We start from the raw sequence: 14,823 nt of genomic DNA, 5'->3' as shown, positions 1-14,823 counted from the left end.
AAACAGCAATATGACAATGACCAGATAATAGTTTTTTTGGTTGAGAGATAAATAAGGGCCAGGACACTGGGGAGAACTCTCCTGCTTTACTTCAAATAATGCCATGGGATCTTTAACCTGAAAGGTCAGTTTAATGTCTCATCCGACAGCACAGCACTCCCTCAGCACTGCACTGGAGTGTCAGCTGAGATTTTGTGCTCTAGTCGCTGGATTGGGACTTGAACCCACAACCTTCTGACTGAGAGAAGAGTGCTACCCACTGAGCCACGGCTGACAAAAAGTACAAAACACTTTGAAGGATGAGTTACTTGTTATCTCCTTAACAGAGAAACATTAATTTACTCTGCTATCTCCCCTGCTGACAGTACGGAGATTATTTCCCCCACTCCTTCTTGCTACTTCAGCTGTCCTCAGTTTGGGTGTCTGAGTGGATTCGTAAAAATCCTCCTTGCAAAGTTTCAGGTTAAAGAAATCTGTCAACATCTAGGTGATGGATCTTTCCTAATGACCAGACATAGTTTTATATTCGTTCCTAGGATGTGGGTATCACAGGTAAGGCCAGCATTTATTGCCCATCCCTAATTACCCTCGAGAAGGTGGTGGTGAGCTGCCACCTTGAACAACTGCAGTCCGTATGGTGAAGATACTCCCACAGTGCTGTTAGGGAGTGAGTGCCAAGATTTTGACCCAGTGACGATGAAGGAACAGCGGTATATTTCCAAGTCAGGATGGTGGGGAACTTGGAGGTGCTGGTGTTCCCATGCACCTACTGCTCTTGTCCTTCTAGGTGGTGGAGGTCGCGGTTTTGGAGGTGCTGCCAAAGAAGCCTTGGCGAGTTGCTGCAGTGCATCTTGTAAATGGTACACACTGCAGCCATGGAGTGCTGGTGGCGGAGAGAGTGTTTAAGGTGGAGGATGGGATGCCAATCAAGGGGGAAGAGAGGGGAATGGGGGGGGGGGAAAGGGGAAGAGGGGAATGGAAGGGGGGGGTGGAGAGGGGAATGGAAGGAGGGGGGGGTGGAGAGGGGAATGGAAGGAGGGGGGGGGGGAGAGGGGAATGGAAGGAGGGGGGGGGGGAGAGGGGAATGGAAGGGGGGGGGGGAAAGAGGGGAATGAAGGGGGGGGGAAGAGGGGAATGGAAGGAGGGGGGGTGGAGAGGGGAATGGAAGGTGGGGGGGGAGAGGGGAATGGAAGGTGGGGGGGAAGAGGGGAATGGAAGGGGGAGAAGGGAAGGGGTTGGGAACCGGGGAATGGAAGGGGGGGAATGGAAGGGGGAAAGAGGGGAATGGAAGGGGGAAAGAGGGGAATGGTAGGGGGAAAGAAAGGGGGAAAGAGGGGAATGGGTTGGGAACCTGAGCATGGAGGCAGAGGAAAGGAAAACAGGGATAAAAGCAAAAGATAGGAAGGAGAAAAACAAAAGTGGCAGTCAGAGAAATAAACGGTTTAAATCAAACGTGGCCACAGTAAATAATAATTCTAATAGGTCTAAGATCGTTAAAAAAACAAGCCTGAAGGCTTTGTGTCTTAATGCGAGGAGCATTTGTAATAAGGTGGATTAATTGGCTGCGCAAATAGAGGTAAACGGATATGATTTGGTTGAGATTACGGAAACGTGGCTCAAGGATGGCCAAGACTGGGAACTCAACATCCAGGGGTATTCGATATTCAGGAAAGATAGGCAAAAAGGAAAGGGAGGTGGGGTAGCATTACTGGTTAAAGAAGGGATTCATACAATTGTAATGAAGGATATTAGCTCTGATGACATGGAATCTGTATGGGTAGAATTGAGAAATACTAAGGGGAAAAAAACATTAGTGGGAGTGGTATATAGACCTTCAAACAGTAAGGTGGAGGTTGGGGATGGTATTAAAAGGGAAATTAAAGAAGCGTGCAATAAGGGCACAGCAGTCATCATGGGTGACTTTAATCTACATATAGATTGGGCCAACCAAATTAGTAACAATACTTTGGAGGAGGAATTCCTGGAGTGTTTACGGGATGGTTTCCTGGACCAATATGTCGAGGAACCAACCAGAGATCAGGCCATCTTAGACTGGGTATTATGTAACGAGAAAGGATTAATTAGCAATCTTGTTGTACGAGGCCCCTTGGGTCGGAGCGATCATAATATGATCGAATTCTTCATTAAGATGGAGAATGAAGTAGTTGACTCAGAGACAAGAGTCCTCAATTTAAATAAAGGAAACTACGATGGTCTGAGGAGCGAGTTGGGTAGGATTGATTGGGGAATGGCACACAAAGGGTTGACAGTGGATAGGCAATGGCAAACATTCAAAGACCGAATGGATGAGCTACAGAATTTGTTCATCCCAGTTTGGCATAAAAATAAAACAAAAAAGGTGACTCAACCGTGGCTAACAAGGGAAATTAGGGATAGCATAAGATCCAAGGAGAGGACATATAAATTGGCTAGAAAAAGCAATAATCCTGAGGATTGGGAGCAGTTTAGGAGTCAACAAAGGAGAACAAAGGGATTAATTAAGGGAAAATGGAATATGAGAGTAAGCAAGCAAGGAACACAAAAACTGACTGTAAAAGCTTTTATAGATATGTGAAGAGAAAAAGATTGGTGAAGTCAAGCGTACGTCCCTTACAGTCAGAATCAGGGGAATTTATAATGGGAAACAAGGAAATGGCAGACCAACTAAATACATACTTTGGTTCTGTCTTCACAAAGGAGGACACAAATAACCTCCCAGAGATGTCGGGGAACATAGGGTCTGATGAAAGGGAGGAACTGAAAGAAATCAGTATTGTAGGGAAATGGTGTTAGGAAAATTGATGGGACTGAAGGCTGATAAATCCCCAGGGCCTGATGGTCTACATCCCAGGGTACTTAAGGAAGTGGCCCTAGAAATAGTAAATGCATTGCTGGTCATCTTCCAGAACTCGATAGACTCTGGAACGGTACCCATGGATTGGAGGGTAGCTAATGTTACCCCACTATTCAAAAAAGGTGGTAGAGAAAAAGCGGGGAATTATAGACCGGTAAGCCTGACATCGGTAGTGGGGAAAATGCTGGAGTCTATTATAAAAGATGTAATAGCAGAGCACTTGGAAAGCAGTGACAGGATCGGACAAAGTCAACATGGATTTACAAAAGGTAAATCATGCTTGACTAATCTACTGGAATTTTTGAGGATGTAACTGGTAAAATAGATAAGGGAGAACCAGTGGATGTGGTGTATTTAGACTTTCAGAAGGCTTTCGATAAGGTCCCACATAAGAGATGCAGGAAGGATGTTTCGGATGGCCAGGGAGTCCAGAACCAGGGGTCATAGTCTAAGGATAAGGGGTAAGCCATTTAGGACTGAAATGAGGAGCTTCTTCACCCAGAGAGTGGTGAACCTGTGGAATTCTCTGCCACAGAGGGCGGTGGAGGCCAGTTCATTAAATATATTCAAGAAAGAGTTGGATATATTTCTTGAGGCTAAAGGGATCAAGGGATATGGGGAGAAGGCAGGGACAGGGTACTGAATTTGGATGATCAGTTATGATCTCATTGAATGGCCGACTCCTGCTCCTATCTTCTATGTTTCTATGAGAGGGGAAGGGTGACGGAGGAAGGGTGGCGGAGGAAGGGTGGCGGAGGAGGGGGGGAAGGGTGGCGGAGGAGGGGGGGAAGGGTGGCGGAGGGGGGGGGGAAGGGTGGCGGAGGGAAGGGGAGAGGAGGGGAAGGGGGGGGGAGAGGGGAAGGGGGGGGGGGAAGAGGGGAAGGGGGGGGGGGAGAGAGGGGAAGGGGGGGGGGAGAGGGGAAGGGGAAGGGGGGGGGAGAGGGGAAGGGGAAGGGGGGGGGAGAGGGGAAGGGGAAGGGGGGGGGAGAGGGGAAGGGGAAGGGGGGGGGAGAGGGGAAGGGGAAGGGGGGGGGAGAGGGGAAGGGGAAGGGGGGGGAGAGGGGAAGGGGGGGGGGGAGAGGGGAAGGGGGGGGGGGAGAGGGGAAGGGGGGGGGGGGAGAGAGGGGAAGGGGGGGGGGGGAGAGAGGGGAAGGGGGGGGGGAGAGAGGGGAAGGGGGGGGGAGAGGGGAAGGGGGGGGGGGGGAGAGGGGGGGGGGGGAGAGGGGAAGGGGGGGGGAGAGGGGAAGAGAGGGGAAGGGGGGGGGGGAGAGGGGAAGGGTGGCGGAGGAGGGGGGGAAGGGTGGCGGAGGAGGGGGGAAGGGGGGGGAGAGGGGAAGGGGGGGGGAGAGGGGAAGGGGGGGGAGAGAGGGGAAGGGGGGGGGGGGGGAAGAGGGGAAGGGGGGGAGGGGAATATGCCCTGATTTCAGAAATCTGAATGACAACCAAAAACTCCCATTCCTACTGGGAGAGGAGAGAAGCTGTATCACACTGGCGGCACGCTATGTTACAGCTTGCCATGAACAGAGAGACAACCAGTAAACTAAGAAAAGAATATGTTTCAACAATGCAAATGTATATTTATACACTCAGGGATATACCTGTTTATACACTGTATGAATAGAACTGCGTTTATGTGGTAAACCATAAATGTATTTTGATGCTTTGGCAACATAAGATGTAACTTATCATGCCAATAAAGCGATTTGAATTGTGAATTGAGAGGGGGAAGGGGAAGGGGGGGGGAGGAGAGGGGAAGGGGGGGGAGGAGAGGGGAAGGGGGGGGGAGGAGAGGGGAAGGGGGGGGGAGGAGAGGGGAAGGGGGGGGAGGAGAGGGGAAGGGGGGGGGAGGAGAGGGGAAGGGGGGGGGAGGAGAGGGGAAGGGGGGGGAGGAGAGGGGAAGGGAAGAGGGGAAGGGGGGGAAGGGAAGAGGGGGAAGAGGGGAAGTTGGGGGGGAAGTGGGGGGGAGAGGAGAGAGGGGAAGGGGGGGAGAGAGAGGGGGAAGGGGGGGGAGAGGGGAAGGGGGGAGAGAGGGGAAGGGGGGAGAGAGGGGAAGGGGGAGAGAGGGGAAGGGGGGAGAGAGGGGAAGGGGGAGGGGAAGGGGGGGGCGAGGGGAAGGGGGGGGGGAGAGAGGGGAAGGGGGGGGGAGAGAGGGGAAGGGGGGGAGGGGGAGAGAGAGGGGAAGGGGGGGGAGGGGGAGAGAGAGGGGAAGGGGGGGGAGGGGGAGAGAGAGGGGAAGGGGGGGGAGGGGAAGGGGGAGGAGGGGAGAGGAGGAGGAGGGGGGGGGGGAGGGGAAGGGGGGGGGCGGGGGGAAGGGGGGGGGGAGGGGAATATGCCCTGATTTCAGAAATCTGAATGACAACCAAAAACTCCCATTCCTACTGGGAGAGGAGAGAAGCTGTATCACACTGGCGGCACGCTATGTTACAGCTTGCCATGAACAGAGAGACAACCAGTAAACTAAGAAAAGAATATGTATCAACAATGCGAATGTATATTTATACACTCAGGGATATACCTGTTTATACACTATGAATAGAACTGCGTTTATGTGGTAAACCATAAATGTATTTTGATGCTTTGGCAACATAAGATGTAACTTATCATGCCAATAAAGCGATTTGAATTGTGAATTGAGAGGGGAAGGGGGGGGAGAGGGGAAGGGGGGGGGAGAGGGGGGAAGGGGGGGGGAGGGGGAGGAGAGGGGAAGGGGGGGAGAGGAGAGGGGAAGGGGGGGGAGAGGGGAAGGGGGGGGGAGAGGGGAAGGGGGGGAGAGGGGAAGGGGGGGGGAGAGGGGAAGGGGGGGAGAGGGAGGGGGGGGAGAGGAAGGGGGGGGAGAGGGGGAGGAGAGGGTAAGGGGGGAGGAGAGGGTAAGGGGGGGAGAGGGTAAGGGGGGGAGAGGGGAAGGGGGGGGAGAGGGAAGGGGGGGGAGAGGGGAAGGGGGGAGAGGGGAAGGGGGGGGGAGAGGGAAGGGGTGGAGAGGGGAAGGGGGGGGAGAGGGGAAGGGGGGGGAGAGGGGGGGGGAGAGGGGAGGGGGGGGGGAGAGGGGAAGGGGGGGAGAGGGGAAGGGGGGGGAGAGGGGAAGGGGGGGGAGAGGGGAAAAGGAAGGGGAGGGAGGGAGGGGGAAGGAAGGGGAAGAGAAGGAGGGGAGGGGGAGGGCGAGGGAGGAGGAGGAGGGAGGGGGAAGGGAGGAGGGGGAAGGGAGGAGGGGGAAGGGAGGAGGAGGAGGGAGGAGGGGGAAGCGGAGGAGGGAAGGGAAAGGGGGGGGAGGGGGAGTGGCTCGTGGCTCAGCTACGCACTCATGTGGATTGTGAGGTCACATTAACGCTGCAGTGAAACTTATTTTACTAACCCAGAACAGTTGAAACCGGTAACAAATGAAGAGTGTTACAGCATGCAGCCATGAAAAGGCAATCGAGTCTGCTTTCCTACAACATAAAGGTCACGCAAGACCATGCCTGGTGGAGGCCATCTTGTTTATGCTAAGGTATGTTAACGGTGCACGGGTGGCAGTACACAACACCTGAGCAGTGGCACCAAAGGTGTAGTATAAAGACATCTTAAAGACCAGACCCCTGTAAACAGGCTGTTCTTTGTCCTCAAGAAATGTTGTTCCGATTCAAAGTGGAAAAACAAAACATATTTATTTTTACAAAAAGACATTCAACTTACATCCATCCCAAATTCTACTTTTTTTTACAATTTTAATCATTGATAGGCAAAATGTGCCAATATTTATTTCATGCCAGCAGTCACAGATTGACAGTATATTTCAAGCGGCTGCTTTAACTAATATACATTTACCTAAATAGAGCACAGTATTGTTATTCTAGTGTCAAATCACATTCACTTAACGCATTCCACCTCTTTGGCACAAACCAATTTTGCCACTATGCCCGGACAATGCAAAGCAAAAACAAAATACACTCGCACGCACAGGGAACTCGTACACTCCAGTTCTGCTCCCTCTGAGTTTAATATGAGGTGATGTCACCAACAATTGATGCCAATAGAAAAATGACTGTCACTAGCATTCAAACAGTTTCAATAGCATTTGTTTCCAATGTTTGGGGGGAAAAAAAGTAAAAATTCAATTACTCCTGTAGCTGATCTGATGTCTGTGAAATTTCTTTACCAAACACTAAAACGAGCCACCTGTAGGATACGTTCTCTCCACCTCTCTCCTACTTTAAGACTCTGCTTAAAGCCTACCTCTTCGGCCAAGCGTTTGGTCAGCTGTCCTAATATCTCTTTCTTTGGTTCGGTGTCAATTTATTGTCTGATTACTCTATCTGGGGACGTTTTACTATTCAAGTCGTTATCCTGTTCAAACCACCTGAATTTTAGCTGGGGAAGAAGTCAGAGTGCAGCAGCCATACGTGCTGAACAGCAGTCTTGTGAATTGACTTGTGAAACCTGGCAGTACAGATACAGGTGAGAACTTTGTAGTTAGAAAGTGGGTAACAGGAGCAGAATCAAATAATTCTACTGAAGTTACACTGAGGCTGCAGAATGCAATAGTCAGACCCCACCTGGAGTACTATCTAGGGTGCTGATTACTGTAGTACATTACAAAGCTATGTGCAAGCACTGGATTAGGCGAAAGAGGAAGGAAAATAATTCTACATGTGTAGAATACCTCTGAGGAAAGTTTATAAAAGCTCAATCTCTACAGTTTAGAGAGAAGAGAGTTAAGAAAGGACTGCATTGAAGCATGTTAGATGAACTGGATAAGGGAAATCCTGATAGTACCTTAAAATAAGGTAAATCCTGATAGTACCTTAAAATAAGGTACAATAACTAGTCATAAGGATAAACTAGTCAAAAATAAATTTAGGGCCGATACCAGAAGGGGCTTCTTTGTGCCAAGGGCTTGGAGTTAGCTATCTGGCAGGGTAATAGGCAGACTTTAGGGGTACTGGTGATAGGCTGTGAGAGTTAGAATATTAGAGGGATGAGCTTAGTTGGTCTTTTATCATCCTTGACTTTTCTTGACCACATTTGCCCCCAGCACTTTAGCTTCTCTTTGAAATCACATGTAGATTATGATGGTTTTTCTCTGAAGTGAGCTAATCCTTCTCCAGATCCTTCACCATTTTAAGGGGCATTAAAACACTTTTTGATGCGTAACCCAGAATTTTCATTACAGTTCTGCCAAAGCTTTGCAATCCTCTCTCATAATTTTGTTTAAAATACCGAAAGATATCATTCACCAAAAAAAGTGTTTAAAAAGATGACCTAATTCATTTCACCAAATCCCTGTAAAATCTGAACCTTAATTGGTCTGTTCAGTTTTACAACGCGAGAGGTGCAATATATTGACTTGAGGATATTGTTTAATGATTCAGCAAATAAATATTACGAGGTGTGTGTTAAATACTGACTCTTCAGGTCCCTTCGTCTACCTTCCACAATGGCCCGTCTGATTATAACTAGTTTCTAGGTCACTCTAAAGTATTACAATGCTAACATCGATAACCCTCTCTCAATTTTCTGTATGGCTTTTCAGAACCCCCAAATGAATGCACAAGATCTAATTTTTGTTTACGTAACCATAACATCACCAGTTTACAATATTAAAGGTTTTATGCAACTAGTTACAGAAATTAAGACAGTACAAACAACCTTATTTGTGGCTACTTTGAAGATCTGCGCAATGACTTATCAAAGACTCACAAGTACAAGACATTAAAGAACACTCTTTGCGGAGATCATTCACCGTCTCCATGATACATGCCACTTCTCTCATTTGTTTTTACGAAGTACATGATTTCAAAGAAACTTTGTATGTTGTTTTCCAAGTATAATAGACCTTATGCACAAGCCCAATCTTATGATAAACTCAGTGCCAGGAATGAAGATTTTTCATGATTGTAATCAGTCACTAAGGATGAACTTGGAAGTTCTGTTCAGTACTTGATTTAGCCATTGCTCACATCAAAGTTGACAATGGCTTTCTTTTTACTTTAAAAAAAATAAAATTGAGGGAAACATTTAATTATTCTCATTTTCCTTGTTTTGCTTAATCTTGGGCACTGCACCCTAAACCTCACTGAGAGGCCAGCAGGTGACAGAGATTCTCTCCATTGCCAATCTTATTCATGCTCGAATGCCATTTGATAGTTCAACCCAAAAAGTAAAATTCCTGCTAGCAAGGCACCAATGGCCAAATTAAATAAATACATTTAATCAGTCCTGCCCTCTACAGACCGAACTCCCCCTTTTGTTCCTTTTCTGCCAGCAACACCCCCCCCACCTCTGTACTTGCTGTTAATCTCTAACATCTTCCAGTTCTGATGAAAGGTCAATGACCTGAAACGCTAACTCTGTTTCTCGCCCCACAGATGCTGCCTGACCTACTGAGTATTTCCAGCATTTTCTGTTTTTATTTCAGATTTCCAGCATCCGTAGTACTTTGCTTTTGAAAAAAATGAGCCACAATTTTTCAGAGGGAAATCAGTCCAACTGTGACCAAGAGTTGGAGCACTGCATGCTACAATTCTTGATCAGATGACTATAATAATCTTCTGATTGACTGACAGCCCGGTCCTTACATTGTGATTGGTTTTGTGCTCAAAACAGTGTAGGTTTTAAACTCTGAACTATGGTTGTATTTTTGAAAATGTTTCACGTGCAATATTGTACTCGTGACAGCATCAACAAAGGTTCGAAAGGAGGCAAAACAGAATCAGGGTACAGTAGAGAAAGGGCAATGACGAGTAAAGCTGACAACCACAACAGTGAGACTTAAATGCGGCTGGGAAGAAAAAATAAATCAACTGCAGATAGGGGCAGCGAAGAATACAGTGAGGACAGGAAATATCTAGAGTACACCCAATATTGCATAACAAAAAGCAGATTATAGCATAAAACTGAAAATAAATACTGAGCAGAGCCAGCTGATTAAAAATTATACAAAAATGTGTACAATTAAAGTATTTTGAGCCATGTTGCTAGTGTAATATCTCATTTGGTGTTTGTAACTAACATGGAAATTACAGTGATCGTGATGCTGTATGCCTCCTGGACAAACAACTGAACTTTTTTTAAATCTTCCACTGAGAACAACGTGCATAAGGTCTATTATTTACTGGAGCTCACGTTTATACGTCATTGCTCACTTTAAAAATACTGCTTTTTACGTTAAAAAACGACGTTGAAAGACGAATGCATGATAAACCTGACTTCTGTATGCTGTGTTGCCAATCGTGATACTGACAATTCAAACAACTTAAACTTGAGAAACAATAGACCAAAAAAAAAATCAAAGTTACAGATATATAAGCAGGACCAGGCTAGTTAACAGTGCATGGGTGTGTGTGTGTGTGTGTGTGTGGTGTATGTGTTTACACAGTGTAAATCAGAAGATCTGCTGTTCAAACAAAATCTTTTCAAATCCTGGAGGCGGAGGGCTGTAAAATTCACTGAACTGGCAATCCAAAATTGCACTGTCATCAACTGGAAAAGAAAAAGATAAACGATCAGATAGTTAAATATGTGCACGGCATTACTGACTGGAATTAAAAACCAGGTTTAAATGTAAGGGAGTTTGATTTGGTCATTCACCACTCAACCCAATTTGTACATTTGAAACCGGCTACTACAAAACAGTGCCAGTACTTTGGCTCACTACAACTTGCTATAATACAGCAAGGCATTGTCCACCGATATCATCAGATGTGTCTTGCAGTAACATGGTGCTGTCCATTTAAAGCGCTCACAAGCTTTCAACAATGGGGCTTTGTTACAGTGGGCATCCATTTCACAACCAAAAGGGTTGTAAACATGACTAAACAGTGTGTGGAATCACTGTCAATGTACAATCCTCAGTGGCTAGCAGACATCTCTATGTAAAATAACACATAAATTGAGCTGGCTTTTTAAGGGAGAGTGTGGTCAGGTACATAATTATGTAGTACAATCATATCAACCCATGTAAGCTTGAGTTGAGATCAGACTGTATGTGTAAAAGCACTCTGGGTTGTATCTGTATGACTTTGATGCTAAAGAAGGAAAATAGGATAGCTTTATTTTACAAAACAGAGAAACTTTTTCCAGTGGCAGGAGGGTCGATAACTAGAGGACACAGATTTAAGGTGATTGGCAAAAGAACCAAAGGCGACATGAGGGGAAAAAAAATTTAAGCTGCGAGTTATGATCTGGAATGCATTGCCTGAAAAGGTGGTGGAAGCAGATTCAACAGTAACTTTCAAAAGGGAATTTGAGAAATACTTAGAAGTGGAAAATGTTGCAGGGCGATGGGGAAAGAGCTGGGGAATGGGACTAATTGGACAGCTCTTTCAAAGAGCCGGCACAGGCACGATGGGCCAAATGGCCTCATTCTGTGCTGTATCTTTCTGTGTTTCTAATGCAGCACTCCCCTCAGTACTGCACTGAAGTGTCAGCCTAGATTATGTGCTGAAGTCTCTGGAGTGGGACCTGAACTCTCAAACTGCTGACTCAGAGGCGAGTGTTACCACTGAGCCACAGCTGGCACCACTAGGAAGTGAAGGCAGAAGGGGTATCGCCAATGGGTTAGCCACCTGGACACTGTCTGAACAGAAGAGGGTAGGACAGCCGGTCCTAATGCAAATGGAAGAATGTAAAGCAGTTGGCAGGACCACAAAAAATCCAAGATTTGCGAAGTTTTAAAATACCTAGGTTTGCTGTTAAGTTTATTTCTTTCCCTCCCAGCATCTAGCAGCCCTGAACGCCCACTGCATATGGGCAAGGTTACCGCTGAGTGAAAACGAGGCAGTGATGAATGAAAAGGAGATGCATAACATTCTTGCCGTTTTAATGGTTTTATCTGATTGTGCTGCCACTTCTAATGACCCGTGTATCTGCACACCGAGCTCTACGTTAAAATCTTACAATTTTACAAACATTATGTAAGCTATACACAGACTGCTAGTGGGATCCCTTGATAACATTTTCTGGAACAAGAGCACTGATGCTTATTTCGTTCCCTGAAAAGCAACCTTGCTGTGTCCTCTGCGTCGATGAACGTATAACTCACGCCTGCACCAGATTCACAGACTCACTGTTTTAATTTAGTGCAGAAAAACTAAACTGGTCTGCAATTTAGATTTACTCCCATTCTGCTCCCCTTCCTAGAATATTGGGCACCACACCCTTTGAGCTATGCCCAAACATGTTTAATCGATAAACCGACCTAATATCCCAAATGATAACTTGGGAAAAAGGTACAGCAGGAGATCGGGAGAATCCTGCAGAAATTCAGGGTCCAAATGTCTAAAATTAGGTAGAAATCACAACCTTTTAGAAACCATAATATTAGGAATATAAACCCCTTTTATTTCTGATCTAGTGACGGTTAGGACGTGCCTGTCATCTTTAGTCTGGCTAGGGGATGGCTGGCTGTACAGGCCAGCAATGTGACTATAAAAGTAGTGCTGCCGTCCATCCAGCTGAAGTGCATGCTGCCTGCATGACCTGAGCAGATTATTACCCTGAACTGCGAAAATACCAGGCTGAGATGCAGTCAGTGATTCATACCCCATTTACTGGAACAGGTGCCCCTGATATCCCGATTGATGTCAGAAACAACATTGCAAAAAAAACAAAGTGGCGGCAAGACTCCCTTTGGAAAGGGTGCTTCATTTGGTGCCTCTAATCACCAGTGACAAAGATGATAAAACAGCAACTGGCAGTAGCAGTTAGGTCACGGCTACCGTTTCTGACTTGGCCACAAGATTACTGATCCTCACCCTACCTGAACAGGCAATTTGGAACCAGGGGCAAGCCCAGTTAGACTGGCAAAGTCACAAACTTGACTTTGCATTAACTCCACAAACATAATTTTGGTGTAACTGCACATACATGAATTTTGCACTCGTAGTTATCTGTTGTTACTGAACCTGCCTTGCTGTACAAATAAGCAGAGCCAATAACAAGGGGACCGTGTTATGTTGTATTCTATGTTCTGATGTGCCATGCTGTGCTGCACTGTGCCATGTTGCATTATAGCGTTATGCTACGCTATGCAATGTTATGTTATGTAATGTTATTTTATGGGCAAAACTGACTTCAGCTTCCCTGGTTTAAGGAGGTGAAAATCATTCAGTAAAGGGAAATCCCACCTCCTGATCACTATCCAATAGCCTACACTGGAAACTGCATTTGAGTGGAGATTGGGTGGGGTCATGGTCAGGGTGAATTCTGATGTTGTCTGCCCATTGACAAATAGCTTGGCAATGCTGTATAGACTGTTGTAAAAAGTCCAGAGGGCAGCTGGCACTCATGAAACCATAAATGTGTTAGCACCTTCAAAAGCAGAGACGAATGGGGAGGAGAGGAAAGGGTAACACATGGGGAAATAGATCAGCTTTTAAAGCATTTAGATTTCAAATCCGATCAGTATAGGACATTTTCCAAAGCAGAAAAATGTTTAAAACATGCCAACAAAAAAATTAATTAAATGTGAAATAAATTTTGTGATGGCAGAACGCTGATCCAATAACTGAAAACAAATTACAATGCCAGCTCAACTTCATCTGGGTCACAAGGGTGAGTCAGCTCGCACACAGTATGTTCTGTACCAGCGATTGTAAATCTTTGCAGTTAGCTCCCCCTAGTGTTTAAAAATTCCCCATGTACTGATGTGAAACAGCAGCACCATCACTGAACAATCCACGTTTTTGGCCACTAAAATTCTGGTACAGTGGAATCCAAATAATAAAAAATCCCTCCCCCGCCCAATAATATAGTCTTAAAATTATTTAATTTGAAGCAAGGTCCACTGTAGCTTTATCTAATCCAGGATTATAGTTCTCTAGAACCTATTTTATTGTGCAGAAAGCATTTTCCCATGAATTATTTCTTCTGACTCGGTTCCCTGTTTAATTACTAATTCAGGTTAATCAGCGGAGGTGCCAATTCCAGGATAGAGAGCTGACAGATTTTGCCATTACTAGTTCTGGTGAAGTTTATAAAAATCCTCTACTCTAACCTCCTGGCTTAACCTGTTTGGGGCAGAGGAAAGGTTTACCTCTTCCCTACAGAAAGGGAAAATTCGTAGAGCAATTCACCTCGAACCACGATCATCCCAATTTTAGTGGCTAGCTCAACAATAGCAAAGGCCTGGAAGCAGGTCACCTGTCTGCCATGGGATGGGGGTGGGGGGGGAGGGGGGGGAAGAGATCTTTTGAGGTTGTCTCTATTTTACGTTCTGTGCATGTAAAACAATGCTAAAGGATACACCACCAATGACTGCCATGAATGCTATCCTCTTTCCTGACCATGACAGCCCAAGGGGGTAGACTCCCGCAGCATTGGATCTTCCCAACTTTTCTCTTATCGAGGAAGATATCCAGCAATGTATGTACAGCAGGGGTGTCCAAACACCAGCCACATTTAGCTCCTGGATCCTGGAAATCCGACCCTCAAAGCCTAAGCAGCTCAGTGGTATTTGTCCTTATACATACTCGCTGGTTTGTCCTGTTTGGATTTCACGGGCCAAAAGGTTTGGAAAGAGTTGTTCCCAGCACTGCTGCTCTCATTGGTGGTTATAAATTGGAACACCAGTTCAGCAATGTCAGATACAAGCAAATCAATGGGAACATTATGGGGGAGAAATTCAGTAGGTTGCGCCACCCGTTAGCGCCTTGAGAGGGCGCTAAGTGGGTCGCAAGCCAACTGGCGCCCTGGCGCGGCACTGCCCACGTCTCCCACTAAATTCCGCGGGACGTTAGTGGTGGCGCTAACCGTTTGCGCTGCGCCGCTGCCGATGGCGTTATCGGTGTGCGCAGCGCCCTGCTGATGCCCCGGCCGCGATGTTCGGCAGCGCCCCCTGATTTACCGCCGGACGCTATGTCCGATGGGTTCAGGGTGGCCTACCTGCGGCCGGGGAGGCGCAAATTAAAGGCGAGGTGCGGGGCGGCCATTTTTGTTGTTGGCCGCCTGCCAGCACCTGCCTGCGCTCCTGTCCCCGGCCTCCTGAACCCCCCCCG

The 14,823-nt window shown here is 46.9% G+C and overlaps 1 protein-coding gene across 1 annotated transcript in view; it reads right to left on the bottom strand.

Moving 5' to 3' along the window:
- Nucleotides 1-6,469: 6,469 nt before the first annotated feature.
- LOC147107403 (SPRY domain-containing protein 7) overlaps nucleotides 6,470-14,823 on the bottom strand; it is a 53,655-nt gene continuing 45,301 nt past the window's right edge. Inside the window, exon 5 of the mRNA XM_086006412.1 lies at nucleotides 6,470-10,309. Within this exon, the coding sequence (XP_085862538.1) occupies nucleotides 10,212-10,309 (98 nt within the window). The 3' untranslated portion in view covers nucleotides 6,470-10,211. The remainder of the gene's footprint in view (nucleotides 10,310-14,823) is intronic.

This window comes from Somniosus microcephalus, chromosome 14, assembly GCF_052327205.1.
Source record: "Somniosus microcephalus isolate GS21.2 chromosome 14, FLI_Smic_1.0, whole genome shotgun sequence".
NCBI classification, from domain to species: domain Eukaryota; kingdom Metazoa; phylum Chordata; class Chondrichthyes; order Squaliformes; family Somniosidae; genus Somniosus; species Somniosus microcephalus.
The sequence above is the reverse complement of the archived record's forward strand: the minus strand, read 5'-3'. Positions and strand labels throughout refer to the sequence as shown.